At 43.1% G+C, this 17,117-nt stretch overlaps 1 protein-coding gene across 3 annotated transcripts in view; it reads left to right on the top strand.

Moving 5' to 3' along the window:
- ATP6V1H (ATPase H+ transporting V1 subunit H) overlaps positions 1-16,581 on the top strand; it is a 110,773-nt gene extending 94,192 nt beyond the window's left edge. For all 3 annotated transcript variants that reach the window (XM_019435248.2, XM_019435247.2, XM_019435246.2), the window contains one exon: positions 16,230-16,581. In XM_019435248.2, coding sequence (XP_019290793.1) covers positions 16,230-16,290 — 61 coding nt within the window. In that variant the 3' untranslated portion in view covers positions 16,291-16,581. The remainder of the gene's footprint in view (positions 1-16,229) is intronic.
- Positions 16,582-17,117: the final 536 nt, after the last annotated feature.

The following is a 17,117-nucleotide window of genomic DNA, read 5'->3' as shown; positions in this document are numbered from 1 at the left end:
GCATGTGTAGAGCCGGACCTCTTCACCTAGGAGGTGTTTCGGTTAGCTCTCTGCAATTGGATGCCAAAACGTGTAGAAGTGTTGTCTGTGGGGAGAGTCCACACTGTTCGTCAAATCTGCAAAGGGGTCTGTGATAAAGAGGAGGGTAAGAACCACTGTTAGAGAATGAGATGAAAATAATAAGGGATCGACAGAAGAGGAGTAGAATTTTACACGAGGGTGGGGGTGGGGGAAAGATTCTAAGGAGAAATGGCTACAGGATTAGGAGAAAACCAGAAACACATATGTTAGGGAAGCAAATGGAAGAGAGTGTATTTCAAGCAGGATTGAGTCAGGGGTGGGCGGTGTAAAACACGGCCGAGGGGACCAGGAAGAGGAGGAGCAGATAGTTCCCTTGGATGTGGCTGCAGGAAGACCTCTGGAGCCCAGGGCTGGGGCTCTTGGTGGCCTCCAACAGGCAGATTGCCCCAGGGATGGTGAAGAAGTAAAGTCACGGTGGTTGTTCCCTCTAGAGGGTTCTTTAGGAGAGGGAGGCGGGAGGACAGTGCTTAGTGGGGGCCTGAGGCAGACATCGGCTGTTTGTTGTCATCATTTGCTTTAGCCTAAAAACGTTTTAAATGCAGTCAGAAGGGAGTTTGAGTGGGAGAAAGTGACGAAGGGAGGGGAAGAGGCAGGGTGGAGTCGTTCCTTGGAAAGGTAACTCGGTGGGCATTGTCAGACCTCCCTTCCGATAGTCCCTCTCATGATGAGATTAAAACTCTCGTCTGAGCCTGTTTAGCAGATAAATCTTTATTGAATTGTTAATTGGGGAGTGTAGGTATCCAGTTTGTGCCGAACGCATGTTTTCCCCATTGCTAAAGATTTAACTTTTTATTTCCAGACTTTTGAATTTGAGGGTGTGGCGAGGTGCTGGTTAGGAAGCAGTGCCACTCTTTTTACTTTTTGTTTTAGAGACAGAGTGCGTGAGCAGGGCAGAGGGGCGGAGGGGGAGAGAGAGAGAGAAATGTATACATTTTAATGTTTATATGAGAGAGCGAGTGAGTGTGCAAACGGGGGAGGGGCATACAGAGGGGGAGGGGCATACAGAGGGGGAGGACTGAAGATCTAAAGCGGGCTCTGTGCTGGCAGCGGAGAGCCTGTTGCGAGGCTCAAACTCATAAACCATGAGATCATGACCTGAGCCGAAGTCAGATGTTTCACCGACTGAACCATCCAGGCGCTGTGTGTGTGTGTGTGTGTGAGAGAGAGAGAGAGAGAGAGAGAGAGAGAGAGAGAGGGAGAGAATCTTAAGCGGGCTCCACACCCAGCACGGAGCCTGACGTGGGGCTCCGTTCCATGACTCTGGATCATGACCTGAGCCTAAATCAAAAGTCGGGTGCTCAACCAACTGAGCCACCCGGGTGCGCGCCCCCCACCCCACCCCTGGAAGCAATGCAAGTCTTTAAAAGCGTTCAAAGTATTCCACACTGTTATCAGTTATTGGGTGTGCTGTATAGATAACAGATGGAGGAGAATTAACATTTTTTGAAGCAGTAGCCGGAAGGACATTATCTTTTAAGTCTTCACACATCTCTCTGCAAGATGGACATTACTGTTCTCGGTTTTATAGACATGAAGTCCGGAGCATAAGGATGGTTACGTGACTGCCCAAGTTTTCCCATTTATGGGAGTTCGATTTGAATATGCGTCTGTGTAACTCCAGATTCCAAGTTTGTTGTCACTCTGTCGTGCTACTGAGTAGAGCGTCCTTGGGGGCCCCATGAGTGTGTTCTCTCCCATCACACCTGCACAATAGGGCACCTCCTAACCAGACATCTGGTAGCGCTTTGCTTTGGTGTTCAGGTGACACTGCCGTACCACTAGCTCACCTTCTGTCTCCTCTCCGCCTGTTTTCATTGTCAGTGTCAGTATCGATCACTGCCCGCCCCCTCCAGCTCCTTGCTGTTTTGTCTCTGTTGCTTCCTCAATGCTTGGGGACGAGTTGTGTTTGCTGACTGAATTAATTAAAGCAATTTTCTTTCCTTTCGTTCCTTCCACACCCTGGCTTTTGCGCAGGAAGGTTGGTAGTGTGTAGATCTTACCCAGCAATCAGATGCTCCTTTCCTACACACAGGAACTTGTGGATCAGTCCCAGGAGGTGGATTGCCTGGCCTTCGCCTTTTTCTTGCTTCATTTGATCTCTGTCTGCTGCCTCTGGCTCTTTGATGGTGAAAAGAGACTCCTTTTCATCCTCATTTCCCGACTTGATGTGATTTTAGGGTGATGATTCTGTTGCCACTGAAAGGGCATCTTCCCAGATCTTTATAGTAGTAGCCTGGATATGGGTTATAAGTATTTTTTTTTAATTTTTTTAATGTTTGTTTATTTTTGAGAAAGGGAGACAGAGCGCAAGCAGGGGAGGGGCAGAGAGAGAGGGAGACACAGAATCCGAAGCAGGCTCCAGGCTCTGAGCTGTCAGCACAGAGCCCGACGCGGGGCTTGAACTCACGGACTGTGAGATCATGACCTGAGCCGAAGTCGGTCGCTTAACCAACTGAGCCACCCAGGTGCTCCGAGGGTTATAAATATTTTAATAAGGTAAATATAGCGCTCATCACAGCCTTCAAATTTTAAAGAGTAAATTAACACTGTTTGCTTCTTTTGGGGTATCTTGGCTTCTTAAGTCACATGGGTGATTTCCTCTTTTGGTTAACCATTTTGTTTGTTGTGCCCATTTAATGGCAACGTCAAGAAAATGAATTATATAACTTATATTAAATAGGGTAGTTTAAAAACCTATATTAAATATCCATTAAAAGTTTTTTACAAATAGTTGGGGTGCCTGAGTGGCTCAGTCAGTTGAGCGTCCGACTCTTGATTTCAGCACATGTCGTGATCTCACAGTTCCTGAGTTCGAGCCCCGTGTTGGGCTCTGTGCTCGCTGTGCAGAGCCTACTTGGGATTCTCTGTTTCCCTCTTTCCAGTCCTCTCCCACTCTATCTCTCACTCTCTCACTCTCTCTTTCTCTCTCTCAAAAATAAATAATAAACGTTAAAAAAACTAAAAAAGTATTTTTACAAGTAATTATTTTTAACCTGTCCATTTCAAGACCTGTTTTTAATTCCCCCAAGTAACTATATATGTTTTGTATTTTATCATTTATCAGCATACATTTTTAAAATATCTTTTTTTCATTTATAGTCGCTTTGAAGTAATGTTTCTCATACTTCTCATTATTGGTTTTGGGGCTTTAGGATTTCAAGTAGACAGCAGTTATTTGTTGGATGATAGCAGAATATGTTCGTTGTTTGGGCCTTTGTTCTCCAAATAATATTCTGAAGTTCCTCTGGGCAGCATGGTAGAATAATATCTATTCACAATTTGGTAGTCACGGTTTACTATAACCTTATTGATTTGTTGTCTCTGTAGAAATAAAAAAAAATTAAGTACCTTGGATGTATAATATTAAATATATACTTAAAAAAATGGGGGCTGTAAGAATAGACTTTTTATATTGTGACAAATAGAGACCAGTTTCCTGAAATCAATTGTTCATTTGAAGCTTTAGGACAAAAACATGGCACACCCAACTTGGAGAAAATTACTAGGAGAAATTATTTTACCTTATTATCATGTGACATAAATGATCGTATTTAGCAAATATGATAAATTATAGGCATATAGATGGATTATTAAATATAAAAGCAAATGTATAGAATATTTACTATCCAAAGTATTTGTGTTTGCAGCATAACACTAGAAAATAGACAGCTATCAGAGTACTCTTTTTTTTTTTCTTGGATGATTTGGCATAGTTTTGAGTATAAGTTGTGGGCCGAAATGTTTAAAACAGAATTTTGATTTACTCTGCATTTTGCTAATGAAAAATTTCACCTTGTGTTTTCTCCACTACATGATTTCTTATCAGGTTAATGCTCTTCAGACCAGATTGTTCACAATATCATGCTTCCCAGCTGTTTTTGTTTTCTGCTCTCCTGTCTCTTTGCTTAACTAGTCTTGAATAATTTGCTAGTTTCTCGGTTGGAATAGATGATAGTGTTACATGGTCACAATTTGCTGTTTTCCGAGGTGCTCAAGGTTTTCTGTCTTGTTGGTTGTTAAACCTGATTGTGTTAGTTCTGGCTTGACATCTCAGTCAGCCTTTCTGCTCCTCTCTGCATGGGTGAGAATTAGAAAAGGCAGTACTTAAATGCTGAGCTGTCAGGTTGAGATGGTGACAGAGACTGCCACATATTGAAGCAAGACATTGAGGAAGGTTTCAGCATTTCAGTATTTGGAAAAAATTTGAGTTCTGCCCTCTGTCTGGATTTATTTAAGTTTGTAGGTTAACTGTTAGCATATTTTACATGCTGGGCTAATTGAGCCAGTCACATACCCTTGTGTTAAAGCCAGTGTATATCTCCTATCTAGTATAGATACTGAGGGTTTTTTTCAAGAGGAGACACAATGGAAGGATAGGTTCTGCTAATGATGTAACATACCCAAAATAACAGTGGTCGAGACACAACAGATGTTTGTTCTGAACAGTGTCTCGTGAAAGGATGGGGGTAGGCAGTCCTGAACCGTAAGTACCAAGGGATCCAGTCTTCTTCCAGCTCAGGATGCTGCCATTCCTAGGGTGTAGCCCTCGTCCTCATGACTGTGGGTGGTGGTGGATGGACCAAGCAACTGAAAGCCTCCTGGAATGTGCCCCCAGCACTTCTCCACACAACAACAACTTCTCCAACAGCAACAACTCCCTGTTGGCCAGTACTGTTATGCGGCTGCAAAGGAACTGGAAAATGAAGGCTTGACTAAAATCACGTGTCCTACTATAAAGTTCAGCGGTTCTATTATTGAGGAAGAAGGAGAGAAAAAGGATACTGGAGACTGAGTAGAAGTTAAATCTGCTATATAATTTTATGTTTTAAAATTATCAGTATTTGCATTGATTTTGATTGTTGTTTTGGGACCCGTATGACCTACCTCCACTGGCATAGATAATTGAGGAGGCTGTGGTTATGTTTGGGGTTCATGTTCTCTTAAAATCCCTTCTTCCTTTTAAGAGTTTTAGAAAAATTATTTGTAATCCCTTGAAAGCTGATATTTGGTAATTCTTATGGCACAGGAATTGCCAGTGCTTTTGATGTTTTGATGTTTGAAATGTTTATGAACTAAAACCAGTAAAATAGTTATACTACTATTACTGATTTATTAGCTGAACAAATAGCCAATTATAGATTTTATTTAAATGAAATGTATCTTAATTTCAAAACTAATTTTTGGCCGCGAAGGTTGACGATGATAATTGGCAACTCCATTCATCATGTACTTAAAAGATGTATATTGGACTTCGAAATTTGAACAAAGCTAACTTTACTGGTTGCTTTTTGGGAGGAAAGCTAGACTGTTCATCGAACAGGAAGTAATTTAGTGCCACTCCTGTAGCGGAGTGTGACAAGCACATGCTTCACTGTAACACCGTGGGGAAGGGCTATATGGCCTTGTGGAGAGTGGGCCCAGTCCAGGCCTGGGAAGGGATATAGGAGCTCTTGGCAGATTAGGAGACAGTAACCAGAGAAGGGGAGGGGGAGAGTGGGGAGAGGGTGGGAAGATTCCAGTGAGAGCGTTATGTATGCACATATATTGAGGTCAGAGAGATCCCGACCCATTGGGGGAATTACCACTGGTTCCGGACAGCGGGAGTCTGGTTACGAAGCTGAAAATACGGTTGGAGACATCATAGTGGCCGGGTCATGACAACCGTCTTTGCTGTGCTAGGTTTGAACTCCTTCCTGAAGACTGTGGAAAACTACAGAGATTAGTAAAGATAATCGCAGTGTCATTTTAGGAGGACCATTTTGGAGACAATGGGGGCTGGTGGATTTGGAGGCTGGAGGGAAAAACACCAGTGAGGAGACTGCAGATTCAAGCCAGGCGGTAGGTTATGAGGATGTCCATTTAGAGAGGCAGGGTCAGGGGTTGGAGAGAAGAGAATCTGTAAAACCTGGAGATAAGTTGCATGTGAGGGGAATATAAGAGGGAGGAGGCCAGTGACCCCACCCCCCCCCCAAGGTTTATGGTTGATGGTCTTAGTTACAAAACAGAACGAGACAAGCAAACCAAAAACCTCTTACGTCCTTGCATGCTGTATTCCAAATTTCCATCGTCTACTTGATGTTCTACATAGCTCTAAGATCCATTTCCGGTGATTATAAATTCACATTGGAGGAACAACTGGCCCACATGTTTTGGTTTATTTTAGTCTCTGCATATGTTACGGAGAAATGGTTCTCTAAAGAATAATTCCGTAGGCTTAGGAGATCTTTTAAGCTTAATTATAAAGCTAATTTAATACACTTTCCACTACATATCATTAAAATGTTGAATTTGCCTTCTAAAATATTGTTTCTCTACTGTGGATTTAGTTGAGCCTTCTTGTGTTATAAGGAGACTCTAATTTGAAATTTAAAATAATTTTAAATTTTGAGCATTCTGCTAGTAATGAACTGGTTTAGATTATGAAGTATTTGGTAGGTTTAATTGCTGGCCTCTTTGTCTCATCTGGTGTTTCAGAACATTTCTTGTTAGGAGAAAAAGGCATTCTCTTTCGGGGTCTAACTTTCCTGTAGTGTAGGGTTCTCCAGCTACTTTTCATTCAGCAATTACTGACATCTTAGAATATGCCAGGCACTGACCTAGTACTTGAAGAAGGTAAATTGACATTCTGTCTACTCTCATGCACTTAAAAGTCTTAATATTCCAAATATAATTCAAGACAAAGGAGTCTGTAATAAGCCTTAAATATGGACTTGGCTTATATACTATTCATAACTAATATAAAATAAATTTTCTTCTTAAAAGTCCTTGTAACAACACAGACCTTTCTCCCACACCGCGTGGTGCATAACTAGATTTGTATGTGATGTGGTCATTTAGGATGACTTCTGGTTTGTGGTTTCTGCATGAAGGAGCTTGGAAGGTCCCACTGCATCCTGACAACAAGTAAAGAGCTCAACAGACTGAAAAATCAACAACTCTTTTTGGATCCATAGGAGAGAGAAGGACATAGGGCTAACGGCAGCTCCCGAGATTGGAGAGACAGAGAGGCACGCACAGGGAGTTTAGGCATACTGGGGCAGACCCGTAAGCAGAAACCAGTGAGAGAGCCAGCACCTGGGTAGGAAAACCTGGACTCTGCTGAATTTCAGGAGGCTCAATGTGGACAAGTCTGAGAGTTAAAAACCCCAGGGAGACCCAGTCATAGTGAGTCCTTACCATACAGTGAGGTTTATCTTCAAAAGCTAGACCAGGATCCCACAGTAAATATCTGAGAAAAGTCCCCTCAGGCTTTTGGCAGGGGCAGAGGAAAGGGAACCATCTCAAAATATGCCAGAGCACTTTGTACTTAATAAGGCCTACCCTCAAGGGAAACTGGCTAACTAGAACCTTACCTGCTGGGATATTATCAGTGTCTAGCTGGCCTGGGGAAGGGAGGTAACCAGCTCTGTGTAGCTCACTCTGGCCATCCTGTCCCACCCAAGGGGGTAGAAGAAACCTTGAGAAACGCTTGTGAAGTTCACAGTCCAGAGACCATAGCTCACTAGAAGACCGAGATCTAATCACAGGATGATAGAATGCTTCCCCTTCCTGCACCTTACCACCACATTACCAAAGGCTTATTTACAGGAGCTCTTTTCACCTAGTACATCATGTCCAACTTTGAAGAAAATATGACAAGGCATACCAAAAGGCAAAAGGCACAGTTCGAAGAGACAAAGTAAGCATCAGGATCGGCCTGGCAGTGATGTTGAGATGATCAGACTGGGAATTTTAAACAGCTATGATTACTATGCTAAGGACTGTAATGGATACAATAGCATGCCAGAACAGGTGAATAATGTAAGCAGAGAGATAGGAATCCTAAGAAAGAACCACAAAGAAATGCTGGAGTTGAGAAACACTATGATAGAAATGAAGAATGCCTTTGATGGGTTTATTGATAGACTGGATGTGGCTGAGGAGAGAATCTCTGAGCTCAAAGAAATATCAATAGAAACCTCCAATACCTAAAGCAAAGAGAACAAAGACTGAAAAACCCAGAATAACCAAGGACTGTGGGACTTCTACGAAAGGTTTGATCTATAGATTGATCAATAGAATCAACTTGATCTGTAGAGTCAATGCAACCCAAATTAAAATCCCAACAAGTTATTTTGTGGCTATCAACAAACGTATACCAAAGCTTATATGCAGAACAAAAGACCTAGAATAGCCAACACAGTAGTGAAGGAGAAGGACAAGAGGATTGACGTTACTTGACTTTAGGACGTAACTACAAAGCTACAGTATTCAAGACAGTGTGGTATTGGTGAAAGAATAGACAAATAGGGCAATGGAACAGAGTAGAGAATCTAGACATAGACCCCCCCAACTATAGTCAACTGATCTTTGACAAAGGAGCAAAGGCAATACAGTGGAGCAAAGATAGTCTCTTCAGCATATGGTACCGGGCCAACTAGACATCCACATGCAGAAATGAATCTGGCGTAGACCTTACACCCTTCACAAAAATTGACTCAACATGAATCATAGACCTGAATGTAAAACGCAAAACTATAAAACTCCTTGAAGATAATATAGGAGGAAACCTAGATGACCTTGGGCACGGTGATGCCTTTTCAGATACAATGAAAGAAATAACTGAGAAGTTGGACGTAAGTTAAAAATTTACGCTCTGTGAAAAACGTCAAGAGAATTAGAAGATGAGACACAGACTGGGAGAAGATATTTGCAAAAGACACATCTATTACCTGAAATGTACAAAGAACTCTTAAAACTCAACAATAAGAAAACAACCTGAGAAATAAATGAGCCAAAGATCTTAATAGACACCTCACCAAAGGAAATACACTGATGGTAAATAAATCTATGAAAAGATGCTACACATCCTATGTCATCAGGGAAATGCAAATTAAAACAAAAATGAGATGTCACTACACACCTATTAGATTAGTCAAAATCTGGAACATTGGCAACACCAAATGCTGGCCAGGGTGTGCAGTGACAGGAACCCCCATGTGGTGTTGGTGGGGATGCAAAACAGCGCAGCCACTTTGGAAGACTGGTGGTTTCTTATAAAACTAAATATATTCTTACCATATGATCCAGCAATTGTACCTCTTGGTATTTACCCAAAGGGTTTGAAAACTCATGTCCTTACAAAGACCTGCACAGGGAGAGTTATAGCAGCTTTATACATAAAATTTTTTAATTTTTTAATGTTTATTTTTGAGAGGGAGACAGAGTGTGAGCAGGCAAGGGGCAGAGAGAGAGGGAGACACAGAGTCTGAAGCGGGCTCCAGGCTCCGAGCTGTCGGCACAGAGCCCGACACAGGGCTCGAACCCACGAACTGTGAGATCATGACCTGAGCCAAAGTCGGACACTCAACCAACTGAGCCACCCAGGCGCCCCTAGAAAAACAAACCTTAAAAAAAAAAGATACAAGGTCATGATTTTCAGGTCACGATCTCACGGTTTCTGAGTTTGAGCCCACATCGGGCTCTCTGTACTCAGCACGAAGCCCTCTCAGGGTCCCTTGTCCCCTTCCCTCTCTGCCTCTCCCCTGCTCGCCTGCGCATGCTTGCTCTCAAAAATAAGTAAACGTAAAAAAAAAAAAAAAAAAAAAGATGAAAGGTGTGTCTGCTGCCACTGCTGATGTTTTGAGAGCTCACTGCATTGCATATCATGACCATTTGTTAGAAAAATGAGAAAGTGTGTAAGACACTGCTGATCTAATGATAAAGCAAGCTGCTGGTAATAGGTAAGGAGGGACTATTCTTGAAAATAAGCTAGAGATAAAGAAACTCTGGGTATTTAGATTTTATAGCTGGTTTAAATGATTTGATTGTTGGAATTCCTGTGTGAAAAATACCTTTGTTACTGCAAATTTTGCCTAAATTGCTTTTATAATAGACTCTAAGGCAGTTGCTTTTAAAATGCACATTTTTGTTTCTTAGGGCCAGAACTCACATAAATAGATTCTACTCTTAGAATCACTGACCTCTTTAGAGATACTGCGAATCTATTGATCTTTGAATTTAGATGCCATTAGAAAATGAAGTGGCGAGTGGTCCTGCAAATACATTTGAGAAATAAGCTGAGGACTGGCATTATGATGTCCTTAAGCTTTTTATTCTCACGTCTACACAGTAACATGTCCTCGGCTAGTGGGAGGTCGGATAGTGTACCGTGAGGCGGTATTATATAGCGATTAAGACTCTTGAGTTTTTAAATCAGATGGACTTGTGTACAAACACCCTCCTGCCAATCACTGGTTAACCTGACATTACAGTATGTCATTTTCATCGCTAAACTCCAGCTCCTTTTCTATAAACATGGGGCTCATCTGTAGCTTTTATGAATCTTATCGTGGAGAATAAATAAGAAAATATATGTCAAGCAGTGAGGGCCGTGCTTAGTACTAAACAGCAGGCACTGGGAAATGGTACGTGTTGTGGAGATCACTGCTCAATCACTGGTTGAGATTTTTAAAGTATTGTGGGAACATTTGTATGTTCTTAAGTTTGGAATTTGACCATGTTTCTGTGTTTCTAACTGTGTAAATTAGATGCAGATGGCAGAGGGCACGGTGAGTTTTACATAGTTCTGAAGTTACATAGGAAAACCAATTCATAAAAACGGAATTTGCTTTGTGTGCGATCATGATAAAGCTGGGAGAATGAATAACTTAGAACTGTAGTGAGCTGGCATTAAAAAAATAATTACAACAGGCTGGTACAGAATATATTTAGATTTTATTTTTTCTCTTTACCAAATAGAAATCTGTTGCAAGCCAGTATAAAGTTCGTATTTTCAAAAAAAAAAAAAAACTTTTCATACATTCAGAGAAGGATATTTCATTTATGATTTATATTATACCCACTAGTTTTCCGACAGGATAGGCAAAAGTTAAGAGAAATACAATTATGACTCAGTTGTAGGTTTAATAATTATTCTAATAAACTCACAGAAAGATGTGATATATAGAATTCTAGGTCCTTTATCATTTTAATTATGAAAATTTATACACCAAAGGAGAGTAAAGAAAATAATACACAAATGATAGTAACAGTGGATTTTCTACTAAGCTTTTTGGCAGCCAAGGGAAAAAGGAAAATAAGGGTGATTGTAGTTTTCGTAGGTTAAGATGTTTGTCAGGAGAAAATTCACTTTTTTCCTGGCACTAAATTATATAGATGAAGTTGCCATGTGTTTATTTTTTTTTTTAATTTTTTTTTAACGTTTATTTATTTTTGAGACAGAGACAGAGCATGAACGGGGGAGGGTCAGAGAGAGGGAGACACAGAATCCGAAACAGGCTCCAGGCTCTGAGCTGTCAGCACAGAGCCCGACGCGGGGCTCGAACTCATGGACCGTGAGATCATGACCTGAGCCGAAGTCGGACGCTTAACCGACTGAACCACCCAGGCGCCCCTTCCATGTGTTTAAATTATATAGGCAAAGCATGTTGAATATCACAGTGTCTTCAACTATGTTTTTTTCTTCTTCTTTGTAACTACAGTTTTTGAGAAAGAATAAAAATGTTTGCTTAAACAGCCCTAAATCTAGTGAAGGTCGGACACTCCATTGTAATACAGTGAAGGGCGTTCTCTTCTAAGGGTTCATGTATGCCAGGGGATGCCCCCCGGTGCCCGGCTACCCATAGCTGGGAGCCCAGACACGAATGCCCTCTCCAGACTGCCTCTTTCAGGCAGGTTCCTTCTCAGGAACCAGAAAACAGTTTTTCAGTGTTACGACGACGGATGCCGAAGTGCAGACCTTTTATGGTCATTGACAAGAGGATGAAACAGGTCTCTCTTAAGCAAGTGTCAGCCTGCGACATGGTCTCTTTTGTGAGCTGTTTCGTACTTGGATTTTTAAAAAGGGGAGTGGGTCTTGAGACCATTTCTTTTGTCCGTTTCAGAGATTTGGACTCCCAAATGGTTTAAGTTGTGGATGAAGTTAAAGAGGAGAAAATATCACACTTCTCAGATTTTGCTTCCTAGGTAGTAAAAGCAAAGATTTAACGTCAAAGTCCTGTGGATTTCTGGTACACACTGGGCACTTTCTGAGTGAATTAGAAGTGGAATTTTTATTCTTGTATCGATCTTCACGTACAGAATGACTCAATACTTAGATTAATTCATTTACAATAATTCTTCTTGAATCTTTTGTTATAGATACACTGCAAGCCCTTGAAGTAAAATCTGTAATTGTTTTTCCTTTTGCCTGATGGTAATGGCACCTTAATCTGAAATTATGTATATCCTCTTAGTACTTTCTAATCTGTAAAATTAGGAACAGTGGCTGCTTTTTGTACTTTTTAGGGCTCTTACTGGGTTGGGTGTCAGTCAGCTTCACAGCATGGAGAGAAAGGGATCTGAGCCCTGGCCAGGCCGTTTGCCCACTTTGTGCCTAAGCACGTTATTGGAAGTTTTCTGAGGCTCCTTTCCCTCCCCCGTCAATGGAGGCAACTCACCTCGCAGGGATGCAGCGAACTAGGAGGATAGCGTGGGCACACGGCAAGCAGGTTTCCCTGTTGGCTGGTAACAGCGTGTGGAGTGTAGCCACCTGCTCTGTGTTTCCAGCCCCAGGCGCTTGGTGCCTGGACTGGGCTACGGCTGGGGCCACACGGAGTTCGAGGCAGGCTTGGGTGAATCTTGGGAAGATTTTAATTGGCTACGTGTTACCATTAGCCATAGGGAGATAGACTGTATCGTTTTACAAGCCACAGACGTTCTCCAAAGCTTTGTGCACGTTCGGTCCTTTTTCTGCAGTTAGTATCTTTTTCAGTTGAACCTCAGTTCGGCTCTCTCTGGTATTTTCACAACTCACGTGCCACACTGCAAACATCGCAATTTCAAGAAAGCCCGAGGGGGAGATTTAATTCTTCTTTCCATGGGTCCCATCTGGGCTCTTCTCCGGCTAGACTTTTGGCATTCTGTGACCTATAATTCAGGCTTTCAGAGTTCCATCTGGGTTTTTGATGTGCACGCTCTCAGTTGAATCCTTTATGTGTTCTTGTCCTGCATCTAAGTCTTAAATTGCATAAATCCTAGTGAGCAGACGCAAAGGAGGCCCTGAGTCCTCTGCATTCCAGGCACTGAGGTGGACGGCCTCGGGGCCACTTTGGACAACAACAACAATGAGAGTACCGGGGAGCATGCCATCCATAATAGAGACCTTCGACCAGGAGACACCAGGCAGCAGAAGACCGTTGGGGTGGAGCCATGGTTGGACATGCTTTTATTTATTTGTATGTGGTTTTTAAGTTTATTTAGTTTGGGAGAAAGCCAGAGAGCACAAGGCTGCGAGCAGGGGAGGGGTAGAGAGAGAGGACGAGCAGGCTCCGCACGGGGCTCCGTCCCACGAACCGGGAGCTGGAGTCAAGCCTCCGACGCTCGACTTACAGGGTCGCCCAGGCGCCCCAGACGTGATTCTAAATTCTCTGCCAGAAAAAACGCATCTTTGCCGGTTTACCATCTGACTCTGACCCTTAATGCAGTGATGTCTTTTTTATGAAGAGATCAGTTATCTTTTTCACCTCCAAGTGTTCACTCTTGTCCCCTGAATATCACTTAAATCTGATATGGGAATGGAGCACCCTGCATGTCTCTGAAAGGGGTGGAGCGGACGGGAGCCTCCGTGTGTGACCAGATCCAGCCAGACCCTTTCGGCCACTTGGCGGTTCAGAGCACTGAACTCTGGAAGGCTTTGCTATGTGACCTCGCGTCATTTCTCTTGGAAACTTAAATTTAGAACGTGGTCCTTCACGTTGGTCTTTACTGAAAGAACCACAGCTTACTCTAATTGGCATGGTGTCTTTAGGTATACTTTTAAAATGTTTTCTAAGAAATCACTCTCAGAGGGGAGGAAAAATGATTTCCCTTCTACCTTTCTGAGTTCTTAGCTGAGACCCTGTAATAAATAACGGATTAACACGAGAAAAACAGTCGATTAACATATATATCTCATGTATACATGGGGGACACGCAGGAAAAATGGGCAACTTAAAGATGTAGCTTTAAAATTTAGGATTAAATCCCATCTTCACAGGGAAAAAGGAGTGTGTGTGGGGGCGGTTAGGCCTGTTAGGGAGAGTAAGTGATTGATGGATGGACCGTCGGAAGAATTAGTGCAAAGTATCACAGATTGTGACAGGGTCTGTCTGGGCGTGATATGGACTTCTGTTCTCTTGTGATAAGAGTCCCTCCTCCCTGGTTGCTGAAACTCCAGGGGAGGGGACTGAAGAATTGAGTTCCTTCTGGAGGACCTGTGTTTAAGGAGATAAGGGCAGGTCAGAGAAAGCCTCTCCCTGCACTTGCTGTTTTCAAGTGTCTACAGCTCAAAATCATCAGTACCCCAAAGGGGCGTATTTGGGGGTGGCATAATCTGCTGACCCTTTGCGCTAAACAGTCTCACTTTTAGAATTGGAATATTTGAGGGCCCAATGAAGCATGCCTCATTTTAGGCTTAATTCCTTAGGTACATGCAGGAAAATACATAAGATCTGGACATCTTGTAATAAATATTATATGGTACCCCTCATCTCTCCCTCCCCCCACAACACAACACAACCCAGCCCACTTATGCAGTCATACGTGGTTCCTAGTTACAGGCCTCCCCAGAATGGCACCATTGATAGTGACCATAAACTCCTGCTTTGTTTCCTGTCTAGTGAAATGTATAGGTGGTTTCCCTTTTTTCCCTTGCATGACTTAGAACTACCGACTTGATGGTTGGTTGAGCGTAAGGTCCCCATTGTCCACGTTATGTCAGGGTAGCTCCTGGTGGACACAGGAATATGTTATATGCCTTAATATGACACGCGGAATTGGTAAGTCAGTGATGAGAACTTTCACGAAGGATAAGAAAGGCACGTAAACCGTCTTGACACCGTAGGAAGTTTCAGTCTGCCCCGTAGTATTTTCAGTCCTCCTTCACCTTGGTGAGACTTCTGGGGGTCCCTGACACCTCCCCTGCACCGGTCCGCAGGACTCGCGCTGGTCCATGCCCTGAATGCTGCTGCTTGTTCTCAGTCCTGCTTCACAGCTCCGCTAGCTTTGGACTAAGGCCGCGACAGCGGCCTGTGGCCTGCGGCCGTGACTGTGCAAACCCCGCCTCTCTCCCCTCTCTCTAGCTCTGTGGAGAAAGGCAGGCTCACATTTGTGGGAGACGCTGGTGGCCCCCGTAGGTCGTTTCCCGGAGGTGCTTGGACAGGGAGACGTTGGGTGCCAGTCGATGGGATGAGGAGATGACACTAGGCCTGTGTGTGCCTGCGGCTCGTCCCCGGCAGGTGCCCGCATCCCACAGCCCCTGGAACCAGCACGTCCCTGAGGGGGTGCGGCCGGAACGTAGGCCCAGGCCTCTATCCAAAAGTCACGCTGTTTCCTTTTCATGGCAGGGACTCTTTTAAATGTTCTTTACAAAATGTCTTCTGTTCAAAAACAACAGTTTGGGCACGTCGTTCACAGGAAAGTGGGAAAGAAATTGTTTCTGTCCTGGAATTAACAGTGATGCCTGTATGTAACGAAGAGCTAAATATACACCTGCTGTGGGTGTGGATTCAGCTCATTTCCTGAAGGAGAATGTGATCCAAATAGCTCAGCCACCACTGCTCTAAGCCGCAGTGCCCCCCTGTAAAATGAGAATACTCCTTCTCTGTTCCCGTGGCGACTCTGAGGACCCAGCGTGACCATCGCTGTGAAGGTTCTAGACTATGTTGGTGCAGAGACAGTAGCTGTGTTACAAGTTGTGAATCTTGACGTTATTTTCACCCCTGGGTGTCGATACTTGTATTCAGCAATACGAGGACATCTGTTGTTGGTGTATCGGTACACTTACATAGAGTCATACTTCAGTGGGTTTTGAGCTTTGCAGATTGCGAATGTGGCCGAGCTCGGAAACAGGCCTCGTACCCAGACGGGGAAGGAGGCACCGCCTTGTAAGTGTGTGCACAGCCACTGGGCGTGCGTGACGACTTGTGCATGGTAAACAGAGCGCTTAAAATTCATACAGTACGGGCACTTTTCAAATCTGGAAAGGATTCGTTTTCGGGAGCTCTTTTACTAATTTGTAGTTATTAAAGGAAGTATAGATGAGATTGTATACTATGCTTCGATTTTGAAAGAGATTCTCTGTCATTTAAATTCTAATTGACCTTGTCCTTTTATTCCTGCTGTTTTAGGGAATATCTTGGTAAACAGCTCCAATCCGAGCAACCTCAGACCGCTGCTGCCCGGAGCTGAGCATGCCCTCCTGCCTCAGAATCTCCTGCCTTCCCGCTCTACCTGGGGTATGAATCTCAGTAGTTAGGGGCAGGAACAAATAATTTTTCATTTTACTTGCGATTTTCTTCTGTTGCGTAGCTTTTCCCAATGCTGATTTTCGTTAGACATGTTTGCCCATGAAGCTGTATAAAAGTAGGTGTTGTCTGTAGCTAAGGAAAAGATCACTGTTACCCGTACTGCTTGTGATTTCTGTATTTATTGTTTTCTGGAAATGAGTATAGTTATTAAAGGACTCTCGCTTCAAAAATGTTTTCCTCTTGTTCCTTACTTGGACTTTAACAAAAATCACCTGTTGTCCCAGCCAAATTGAGAGAATTGTTGTTGCAAAGTAGTGAATGGTAAGTAAATGTTTTGAACTTCTATGTATTTGTCTGTCCATCCGTCCACCCATCCACCTTCCTAGCTAATCATGCATCCGTCCCTCCAGCCACCCGTCCATACATCTCTCCGTCCATCCGTGCACACACACACCTTGCAGCAATCCTCTGCTAATATTTAAAGAACTTTACAATTTTAAACACATTTTTTAACATAGTGCTGTGGTCCAAAAGATTTGCCTGTGGAGCTCAGTGAAGAGTTTTAGCTTTTGGCTTTTAGTTTTAGAATATTTCATTGATTTCCTGTACCTTCATTCTTGGGTTTTAGTACCACAAGTCTGTTTTGTTTTAATACTTTTTGGCTTAAATGTTGCCAGTAGATATTTATTTCTGTTCCCCTCTCTCTTTACCCTGGAACTGCAGGCCTTCAGCAGCCCTCCCTCCCCAAATCTGAGACTTTTGCCTTTA

This window comes from Panthera pardus, unplaced genomic scaffold (assembly GCF_024362965.1).
Source record: "Panthera pardus isolate Hobbes unplaced genomic scaffold, ASM2436296v1 HiC_scaffold_7, whole genome shotgun sequence".
NCBI lineage: Eukaryota > Metazoa > Chordata > Mammalia > Carnivora > Felidae > Panthera > Panthera pardus.
The sequence above is the reverse complement of the archived record's forward strand: the minus strand, read 5'-3'. Positions and strand labels throughout refer to the sequence as shown.